The sequence below is a fragment of the Cyprinodon tularosa genome, unplaced genomic scaffold (genome assembly GCF_016077235.1).
Source record: "Cyprinodon tularosa strain WSP-4 unplaced genomic scaffold, ASM1607723v1 ctg100, whole genome shotgun sequence".
Taxonomy (NCBI): domain Eukaryota; kingdom Metazoa; phylum Chordata; class Actinopteri; order Cyprinodontiformes; family Cyprinodontidae; genus Cyprinodon; species Cyprinodon tularosa.
The window spans coordinates 201017-212764 of record NW_024037783.1 but is presented as its reverse complement, the minus strand read 5'-3'; the positions used below and the strand labels follow the sequence as shown (position 1 = coordinate 212764).

The following is an 11748-nucleotide window of genomic DNA, read 5'->3' as shown; positions in this document are numbered from 1 at the left end:
ACAGAAATCAATGGGAAAAAAACTACAAGAGCTCAAAAACTGGCTGGAGATACCATCCTAAATAATCATCCGGCAAAGAGTGATGATCCTGCAGCTCCCTTTTAAATGCCAGTCAGTCTGATGAGAAGATTGCGGCCAGGTGTGCAGCAACCAGAGCAAACAGAACAACAGATTCTTTTCTGAAAACAGGAATTCTCACCCTGAATTCTCTACCTGTTATGCAAGACAATTCTTTTTTAAGGTTTTTTCCGCTTGCGTACAGTACAGACTGTTTTTCTTAGATATAGATGTGAATATATAGATTTTGAAGTATTATAAATAAATAGGTGTGTGATCATATGTCAAGATTATAGATTATATCTATATTTTGTAATGGTTCTTGCCATTTGTTGTGACTCTTGAGTTTTCTGTTATCAGTTGTTCTGTTTTGTTCTTTGATTTATTTTCCATTATATTTAAGCATTCTTTAGTTACTCTCTGTTTCCACCTTGTGCTTGTTTCCTTTCCCCTTGGCTTCCTTCTAGTTAGTTCCACACACACCTGCTCCTTATTCAGCTCATTAGTCCGTTCTTTTTTCTGTTCTCCTTGACATAGGCTCTGTTCGAAAACCTAGGACGGGTCCTCCAAGGACGCGGTCTACCTAGACTGGATCCTTCGAAGTCCTTGAAAATAAGGAGACCGGAAGAGTTTTGGCTGTAAATTCGACCAGGTCTACACTTCGGCGGGTTTTACCGCCGTATGCTCTGTTGCTTAGCAACCGTGAACGTTGACACACAAAGCAGGAAAAGAATGAATACAGAAGTTTTCAAAACTGTTTATTTATTTCTTTTTTATTGTGAAGTGAACAAAGACTACACTCACAAGAATCCAGAGTGGAATAAAGGTTCCAACCACCGGGAGCAGGAACAAATAAAATCAAATGTAATGATAGAAACCTTAGTCAGTTAAATAAAATGCTGCTGTCATTTTGCACATCTCTGATGCTGCTGCTATTTTCAAATATCCATGACTGTAAAAATGTCCACAGCTGCATATTGGTTATTTATTCCCCAGTTTTATATTGTTAAAACACTTTACAGTATTTTATTGTTTATATTTTAACTCTTCCCTATTATGTTATTCTTATACATTTTTCTAAGGTCCACATTTGTGTGACCATTTTCAATAATCTTTCTGCTGCTGTAAATTTTCCCATTGTGGGAAAATAAAGGGATTTTCTATTCTATTCTATAAAAGGGGTAGAAAGATGTAAGTAAATCTAAACAATATATTTATAAAAAATATATCTGCAAAATCTCTAATATTCAACAACAAAAAACACGAAGTTAAGCATATTGTGCAAAATAGCAATAAAAAGATAAAAATCCTATCAGATTTATAGTCCCCACCCTGCAGATATATTAGAATCTGTCCTTAAATTCCAGCCAAACCCATTTACACAGTAACAGATTAAAACCTTTAGATAAACCAAACATTACCGCCACATATCTGCCTCTATAACCATTTAAACTATTTTCATTCATTTCAGACGGAACTATTAAATGACTTGTATTATATTAAACTGAACTTCCAATTTTCACCACTGTTCGGCGCCAAGTAACCTTTCCTCTGATCACAGCTTGCTTGGTCTCGCAATGAATCCTGGGATATCCAAGAATACCGAGGATACATCAGACCCGTCCTTCAAATCGGGCAAAAAGAAGGACGCATTTTAAGGCCGCATAACGAGGACTCTTGGAATCCGACCAGACCTCGGCGCCGCGCTATGACGTAATCGGCTTTCGAATCCGGTCTTCTAAGGATGCGTCCTAGGTTTTCGAACAGAGCCATTCTCTCCCTCTGCAGTCACTCAGTGCTGGTTCCTTGTGGTTACTGAAGTTGTCTTCTCAGCTCCCTGGCTCCTCATGCTCGTTTTCCCCTGATGTCTCTGTGGTTTTTGGTTTGTTTAACATTTTAAGTTGGATTTCTGGATTGCTGCCTCTGTTACCTGTGTTCTTCGATTAAATCTGTCAGAACTCATTTACTTCACTCGTCTCTGCATCTGGGTCCTAAAGCAACCTCACCACCCATTGTTTGTTTGTTTATGTATGTATGTATGTGTGTCTGTCTGTCTGTCTGTCTGTCTTTTATGAAAGAAAATGGAAATAAATTGGTTAAACATTGTGCTCTTCATTATTTCACAAAACCGTGTCACGTCAACCTGAACCCGACAGACTTCTCGGGGGGGGGTATTAAAGAGATTAAATTAATATGAATGGTTCTCAGTGGCGCAGTGGGTAGCACTGCGGCCTTGCAGCAAGAAGGTTCTGGGTTCAATTCCTGGCCCGGGGTCTTTCTGCATGGAGTTTGCATGTTCTCCCTGAGCATGCCAGTCTAACAACATGACTGTTATGTTAATTGGCCTCTCTAAATTGTCCTTAGGTGTGAGTGTGTGGTTATTGTCCTGTGTTGCCCTGCGATGGACTGGCGACCTGTCCAGGGTGTACCCTGCCTCTCGCTCACTGACTGCTGGAGATAGGCACCAGAACCCTTTGCGACCCCACTTGGGACAAGCGTGTCAGATGATGGATGGATGGATTACTAATATGAGAAAAAAGTCCTAGGACAATAAAAATATATATATATTTTTTTATATTTTTTATTCTTTACGAGATCAAAGTTAGATAAAGATAAGAATAAAAACTCGTAATATTAGAAAGATACAAATATTACTAATATTAAGTGTACTCTAAGATTTAAGTCCCTCTGATACTGTTTAAGTGTCTGACTCTAACAGCAGATTTGCCACATTCAACATGTCAGACGCTCTGACTCATCCGCAATACAGACAGATCTCTATGCCACTATATCACGTGATTTGTCCTAATAAGAATTACATTTCAGATATCTGAAATGTTCATTTTAGATAGGAGGAATACTATTAAAGATATCTGAAATAAAAACAAATATATGTTAAAACAGCCACTTAAAATTAGTGAAGATTTGTAGATATCTGAAATGTAGTTTTACTAGTACAAATTTGATTCCAGAGTACTTAAAATGTAATTTCTACTGGTAGAAATGTAATTAGTGATATCTATAATACAATTCTGACTAGAAACATTGTTATTGTGAGTAGGTAAAATGCATTAGTGCTCTCTTTAATAGAAATGTGACTAGTCAGACTGCCTATTTTATGTTAAAACAGAGCTTCATTGTTCTTTGAAAGTATCTAAAAATAAATTTTAGATAGACATTATTATAATTGAGATATCTAGAATTCTAATTTAACTAGTCATAAAATAAGTAGATGATGTAATTATATATGTACTAGCAGAAATATATTTCAGATGTCAAGAATTGTATTTGTAGATATCTTTAATGCTATATTCATTTTTGATATCAAAAATAGTAATTATGACTAGCAGTAACTCTATTATGGCAATATGAAATTAGAATTCATCCTAGTCAGAATAAATTTTAGATAGGAAGAATTTTATTTTAGATATCTGGAAGTAAAAGCCCAATACACATGAATGGGAAACATGGCGTCATTTGCAATAGTAAGAATTACATTTGAGTTGTCGGAAATGTTTTTTTTAGATAGGTGGAATGCTATTTTAGATATCTGAAATGTTCCTTTTGATTTCATTTTGATTGAAGGTTTTCTATCTAAGGAAAACTACCTGATTGAATTGACTTATGCAATCCCTCACACCAGACATACTGTACATGTAGCAACATAAGAACTTGCAAACAAAGGATACTGAGGGGACAGAGCATGTTGAGTAACAAAGACAAAGACATAGCTGAAATCCTCTGGATTCATTTCCAGCCAATACAAATAAACATGTGATGCTTAATCACTGTAGATTGTGATGGTAGACAAAAAAGAAAACAGAGCAGTAGGCATGACTGATGTAGTCAGTAGTCATGATTAAGCTTTAACCAGTTTGCTCACATCCTTTTCTTTGTCACTGCTTTCTAAGATTACCTACAAACGAAAATATACCATGATGAAGATATATTAGTTTTAATTTAATAATGCTATATACACAGTTAAAAACACCTACTCACGCTCACTTTATAAAAAGTAATAATAATAATAATAATAATTTTCTTCTATTTTATGCTGCATGAAATCCAAATAAAAAAAATGTTTTCGGCCTGTAAATATGATCAAAATAGTTTCTATCTGCTACATGTCAGAATAATCAGAAAGAGAATTTCTACATTCATGAATATAGGTACACTGATCCTCTGTCCATGGCATCTGTCATTAAGAAAGTCTAATTTTGGTTGCCTTTAACCTTTAATTGCACAAAGTTCTGACAAATAGCAGTTTTGTGATGGTGTAAGAATCCATGTATAAATAAATTATCAACAGTCTATCTTTGCATTTACCTTGTTAAACCAAATCAGCTAAAACCTGTAATTTTCCCAGAATTGTCTATCTCTATCTTGAAGGAACAAACAACAGACCTTTTATAGCTATGAAAAATGCAGATGACATCGATCAATGCAAATAGACTGAGTAGGAGTCTCTTTACTAAAACTGTGAAGAGAAAATAACGTAGGGTTAAAAACCGTGTGATTAAACGAGGTGACAAGCATAACCATACAGCTATTTTAGTTTTATGTAATTCCACAATTGCCACAAACTGTATCATGTTGTTACTTCCCCTTTTCAGGGCTCAATGTTTGACCTTAAAAGGATCTTTAAACTACGCTCCAAACTGCTTATAAACAGAGAGCAGATGAACATTAAATGGTATTCAGAGTCTTTGTTCTTCAGGTAAACATTTCTTTTCTTTCTCAACTCCAACAACAAGACTCACCACATATAAAGATCTGATATAGAACTTCAGAGACCATCATCATGACCTCAACTTTTCTATTCTTCCTCTTTTTCTCTGTAATGGATGTCTGTCTGGTAAGTTTTGGATTATTGAATTTAAATTCCTTGCTGTCATTCTCAGTGCCATTTTATATATATATATATATATATATATATATATATATATATATATATATATATATATATATATATATATATATATATATATATATATATATATATATATATATATATATATATATATATATATATATATAATATATATCACACCATTTGAAACAAAAACAGCTTATTTGGCAAAAAAAGTGTTTTCAGACATACTGTAGATATGTTATCATTATGGAGTCAGGGAGAAAATCTAAAATATAAGCTTATGAATTGCTTGAAAATTATTTGTCATGTGTAATTTTATGTATCTGTATTGTAGAGTGGACCGGCTGAAATAAAAAGTCAAACAGGTAAGTTAAGAACTGAGCTTAATGAGGTCTGACATGTGTAAATATGTAATATCTGAAGTTTTTCTTATTTTACCCTCAGATGAGATCACGGACGCTGTCCCAATACCCAAACTTGATATAAGTAAGACACTGATTTTAATTCTATTAATTTACTATTAGACTTAAAAATATGGTCTGCAGGACTTTCAATTTTAAAACTTGAAAAATATAAACTACTACTATGGGGCTCTCTCACAAGCCCAGCTGGCACAGAGGGCTCCTGAGGCAGCAACCGGCTCCCCTGCCCAAATAGTTACAGAGGCAAAAACAAGTGGGGGGTGGGGTGGACTGTTGGTTGACCTCAAAGAGGTTCTGTTAAACTGACCAGCACCTCTGAAAAGCAAGTCAGTGCTTTGCTAATGCTATTTGCAGAGAGATTGAAGGAGCTGATGACCTCATTGAGCACGTGGTTAAACTGTGAAAGGAGTGCTTTAAGGGGTCTCGTCATCCCACCAATCAAACATTGCGTGGTAGAAGCAGAGGCGAGTGTTCGGAGTCTTATTACCTAGGCTCAATTCGCTGTAGGGGTCAGAAAGCTCTTTGGTGTAAAGGCTTTTGGGGGTGAATCAGATGTTCTCTGAATATCTCAGGTCTATGGATGATGTGCAGCTGTTGTTGCTGACGCGCCTCTTCAACATACACTATATTGCCAAAAGTATTTGCTCACCCATCCAAATTATTGGAATCAGGTGTTCCAATCACTTCCATGGCCACAGGTGTATAAATTTTGGACAATTCCATGCTCCCAACTTTGTGGGAACAGTTTGGAGCTGGCCCCTTCCTCTTCCAACATGACTGTGCACCAGTGCACAAAGCAAGGTCCATAAAGACATGGATGACAGAGTCTGGTGTGGATGAACTTGACTGGCCTGCACAGAGTCCTGACCTCAACCCGATAGAACACCTTTGGGATGAATTAGAGCGGAGACTGAGAGCCAGGCCTTCTCGTCCAACATCAGTGTGCGACCTCACAAATGCGCTTCTGGAAGAATGGTCAAAAATTCCCATAAACACACTCCTAAACCTTGTGGACAGCCTTCCCAGAAGAGTTGAAGCTGTTCTAGCTGCAAAGGGTGGACCGACGTCATATTGAACCCTATGGATTAGGAACGGGATGTCACTTAAGCTCATATGTGAGTCAAGGCAGGTGAGCAAATACTTTTGGCAATATAGTGTATGTGCCCATTAATCAGGAGTAGTGTTCCTGGACTCGCAACCTGGGTTGGAGGTCCCCCTTCTGGCCAACCCCACTGTGCTGTTGGGGACCTTATTTGTGAACAGAGACCAGAGATCACACTTCTTAGCTTGCCTGGATGACCAATGCAACTTGGGTTCAGGAGAGAAAAGTCCCTCAGATGGTTTTACTTCGACTGCAGGAGGACCCGTGTGTTTTTTTTTCTCCGTCAGGAAACACTGCCTCTACCAACATGCAAGATACTTGCGGGTTCATTGGAGTTTGCCCAACATGTGTTTTTTGGACAGGTTAAAGGCATTCAACCATATTCATAATTGTTCACTTTGAGGAAACCTCACGGAACATGGGAGCTGTTTATTAGGCCCAATCAGGTCTCCATACAAATAAAGTAGGAGTTGTTAAGTTAGACCTATTCCAGGTCCATGTCTAAGTCCAGCAGAGCTGCCCTTTGTCATCAACAGGGCTTAAGATTAACCTCTGCCAAGCCACCAAATGCACTGGAAGGTTGCATAAGCCCTCCAGCTAGCCTGTTTGTTGGACGGATTTCATACAAATGTTTTATTGTAATTCTTAAATAGCATCTGAAATAATAAACAGTTAGTTAGCTAGAGACATATGCAAAATTGGACTCCCCATGAGTAGCCTCCTGTGCATACCTTGACAGATGTCACTTTAGTCAGGCAGTCCCTATGGAGAACACATGAACCGGTGGGGATGGTATTGTTAAAAAAGTGGGACAGAGCAGGTCGAGAATGACTGGCTTTACACTGAAACCCAATACTTGATAATGACCTGTAGTATTATACATTTTATATCGTATTGATATGTACAGTGGTTATTCACATTTAAAAAGTTTAAGTATACTTATATTGCCATAATCAGCTTTAAAAATCTATGTTTAATAGTATTAAACATAATTTCCAACAACAAAATTGTTGAAAGCAAAATACTGGGTGGCTGTGAACTTTGAAATAAACACTAAACAGGCTGATGGTTGATGAGCAAAAAAGTGAATGTCACCTCCTGGTTAGCAATCCAGTTCATAACTTTCATTAAGTTAAACTATTAAGTTAAAATTTTCCTGTCTCGTTGTGTCAAAAAGGCATAAATTTTCCCATGTTAACCATGGCCTTTTATATGTAGAGTTATGATGTTTTTTGTTAATTTCTTTTACAATCTTGCAGTCTACTTTTAGGGTGATCTTGGTTAAAAAAGAATGTTGTATTTAAGTGTATTCAATTGGAAATTCACATTGGACAGTTTTACAGATAATTTCAAGACATCTTTCTTTCACTCTTTATTGGCAAGCTATATTACTTCAATTTTTCAGTCTTGCTAAAATCTATATTAAGTGATGCAACCTAATATGTAAAAGATAATCTTACAGCCTTTTCTTATTTTTTACTTATTTATTTTTGCTATCTAAAATCTTTTTTTTTATTTGCTGAAAAAGGAATGCCTGTGCTGCATGGAGACATTGCTGTAGCAGATACGACGTACAAGAATGCAGAGCCATGTACTGCCAGTGAAAAAGGCTGCAAGTGGCCCAAAGAAGGACGTTATGTCTACGTGCCTTATTACATTTCCCCAGACTACAGTAAGCTGTTCTAATTTTAACAATCTAAGTTCACATGAGCTATTCTAAAGAAACCGTTTCAATAGATTTATTGAACACAATTTTAATGTATTTCAATTATGTGTAGCCCAAGAGGAGCAGAACATCATCATTAGAGGCATGCGGAGCTTCAACCAGACAACCTGCATTCGTTTTATCCCCTGGAATCCCAGTGTTCGAAATTACATCTCTTTCTTTACTCAACCTAACTCTGGGTAGGAAAACAAATCAATATTTTATTTTAGCCTATAGATCTATCTGTCTGTCTGTCTGTCTATTTGCACAGGCAGACTGGAGGGTCGGTCCAAGGTTTTATGAATGTTGAAAAGTTACTTAGTGTTGCTTTAATGGAGCCAAGTTTTAACCTACTCTGAGAGCAACCAGAACCATCCTTTTAGAAGCGCAAAGGGTCATTAGGACCACCGATTGTAGGATTACCCCAAAAACTGAGAGCTATATCACAGTTAACATCCTCGTCAATGCCAACAAGTGGCAGGTAATCTGACAATATGCCAGTGCAACCGATTTTTCTTTAAATGATAGATTAATAGGGGACAAGCAGCCTAGTGGTTAGGGCATAGTGATTTGGGCATAGGTGTTGGAACCCTGAGTTTCTGAGTTTGAGCCCCACTCCTACAGACTGTCTCTCTGAGTCTCTGAGCAAGACCCTTAACCCCACACTGCTCCCCAAGGGGATGGGTTAAATGCAAAGTTACATTTCTCCAATGTGAGATAAAGTTCAATTATTTTATCTCTGTTCATGAGGTGATTATACCTTCATAATTTCATATAACTTATTTTATTCATCTCATTTTTGTATTCACTACCCTACTAGGTCCCCATTTGTTACATTTTAAGAATACAAGTCAGTTTTTAATAACTGTTCAAACACAATAACAATGTATATAATGTATTAGAAGAAAAAAAGGCAATCATGTTAAAAGGTCTTAAAGATGTGAAATATAATTTAATACACTTAGTATATTTTTTCAGGATTAAAGTCTATGTCAGTTTGATCCTTTCTGTTTTATTTTCTTGTGGCACATCTCAGGTGCTGGTCTTACATAGGCCGTCAGAAAGGAGTACAGTACATCTCCCTTGAGAGAGGAGGATGCGTAAGATATTCGACTGTGCAACATGAGATTCTTCATGCTCTTGGATTCAACCATGACCAGGTCCGCTCAGACAGAGACAGATACGTCAGAATTCTCTTCAACAACATTAAGCGAAGTTAGCAGCTTAATTTTTAAGTTTATATTCTGAAATTTACAATTCTCTAATTGTAAATAAGATCAACTTTAACATGTATAAAATTGTCTCCTGATTTATCAACAGAACAGCAATACAATTTCCAAAAGAAGAGGACAAACAACTTGGAAACTCCCTATGACTTTAGCTCTGTCATGCATTACAACAAGTGAGTCTTTCAAATTTGAAATTCATGCAAAACAATGTAATCCTGTTCCGATGCAGAAACTTTCTCTATTGACTTCTATTGATGGTGTTAACTGCCAGCTCTACTCTGAGCCTCCCTGTATGATAGAGTTCCTCACCCTATTTCTTTGGTGACCCTGGTTTTAGTAACTTGCATGAAAGATCTTGATCTTTTAGTCTTGGTTTTAATTTCTTAACCGTAATTCAAGTTTGGAATGTAAAGGAAAATAAAAAAAAACATTTTTATTCCACCTGAACTCATAAGCAAAAACCTAAAGTGGTAGAATTCTTTTGGTGTATTTAGAATTTCATTTTAAATAAAAAAAAAAAGATCAAGACAAAAATTTTGTTTTTATTGTTTAATTACTTAAATGAAAAAAAACCTTGACACCTCCAAAAAAAAACCTAAGTATGCCTTCATCCCCTCTAGATTTAATTTAATGCATTATATATTGGCATTTAAAAGAATTTGCCCATCTCTTTTCAAGATGTAAATATTTGGTTCCACAACAACTTTGTCTTAGGTTGTTGAGCCTGACAAATCCCATCTGTAACCAATCTCAAAACTTTAACACAGCTGTATTTCATCAATAGTTTATTTGCCCATTCATTTCTGTTAATATAGTGTCAGTTCTCGGCTTTAGAAAGTTTCTTATGTTATACTTAATAATTTTTTTAGTGCCCTACTTTTGTTGACTTATAGGTTTTATTTCAGAAATTTGCTAAATTCTATCACACTTTCAATTTTGTAATTGAAAAATGTGCTCTGTTTTTTTTATTTTATTTTTTTTGTAAGATATGCCCTCTCCAAGAATGGGTTGCCAACCATCGAAGCAAAGGGAGATCCTGCCCCCGCGTTTGGAAACGCCCGTCAAATGAGCACCAATGACATTATTCGTGTCAACAAGCTTTACAGATGCAGTAAGTTAAAAACATACTCCACATTTTATCTATTATGTGAATATGTATAGAATTATATAATTTAATAAAGATATCTATCATTAACAGTATTCATTCTATTTTTTTTCATCCAGGATCCTCATTTTATCGGTATTAGCACAGACATCTGGATATGCTGCACCAAAAGACATGATGTCAAAGCACTGGGAAATCATACATCTGCAAACTTTCCAAGTCAGAAGTAAATATTTAAAGAAATTATTGTGTAGAAAATCTGGAGTAGACAGGTTCCAAAAGAGATATTACCTGAATGGCCTTCTTCTGATTAGGGATATTACATCAGACTGTACTTCAACAGAGATAAATAAGTGAAAGAAAAGAGCTAAACAAATGTAAAGGTTTGATTTTTATTTTTTTGTAAATGCTATATCCAAAATAAATATGAAAAAATGCAATGGCTTCTTATGTTTTAGAAATGAATAATTAAAGTCTGTTTTGCAAGCTAAATGTCCTTTTCCATCTATTTATTATTATCTATTTAATATTATTGTTAAAAGTGGTTTCCTGAACATCTAGACCTTAATAATAATGACAGTAATGTGACATGGTTTTAGTTCAATTGGGGGGAGATTTTTATTGTTTATCTTTTAGTGAAACTGAAGATGTCAAGATGTTGAAGAAAAAAAACATTTTCTTCAACCCCAGAGTAATAGAAGGTTTTAAGCAGGGGTCTGCTCACTCCAAAGGACCTCAGCCTCCTCAGGAGGTGGAGGCGGCTCTAGCCCTTCTTATACAGGGCGTCAGAGTCCAGTCCAGTTTATTGTTGACCTGAACACCCAGGTATTTAAAACTCTCCACAGTGTGTATCTCCTCTCCTGGATGTTCAAGGGGGATTGAGGTGGGGTTCTTCTCACTGATGGTTCCCCTCTGACACACAACCCAAAATGGCGTCATCTGAGAACCTCTGGAGGTGGCAGCTGTCCGTGTTGTAGGTGAAGTCCGAGGTGTAGAGGGTGAAGCGAAACTGAGACAGAACTGTGCTCTGGGGGGCCCTGGTGCTGCAGACTGCCACCTCTGACTACCAGCCATGCAGCCGCACATGCTGAGGGCGGTCAAGTAGGTAGTTGATGGTCCAGGCAAGCAGATTTTTGTCCTCCAGCTTCCCCCTTAGCAGCATTGATTGATTGATTGACTTTATTGATCTCTCAATGGAGAATTGTACTTGTTACATCAGAATAATGTGCCAAAGGAAGAAAAAGGTGAATGGGTT

At 36.5% G+C, this 11748-nt stretch overlaps 1 protein-coding gene across 1 annotated transcript; it reads left to right on the top strand.

Annotated features, from left to right (window-relative positions):
* Positions 1 to 4771: 4771 nt before the first annotated feature.
* On the top strand, positions 4772 to 10854 carry LOC119799336 (low choriolytic enzyme-like). The gene is made up of 9 exons (XM_038309207.1): positions 4772 to 4912; positions 5265 to 5295; positions 5375 to 5416; positions 7983 to 8126; positions 8233 to 8359; positions 9196 to 9374; positions 9480 to 9561; positions 10375 to 10499; positions 10613 to 10854. The coding sequence occupies exons 1-9, from the start codon at positions 4859 to 4861 to the stop codon at positions 10633 to 10635; spliced, it is 807 nt and encodes a 268-aa protein (XP_038165135.1). The 5' UTR covers positions 4772 to 4858; the 3' UTR covers positions 10636 to 10854.
* The last annotated feature ends 894 nt before the right edge of the window (positions 10855 to 11748 follow it).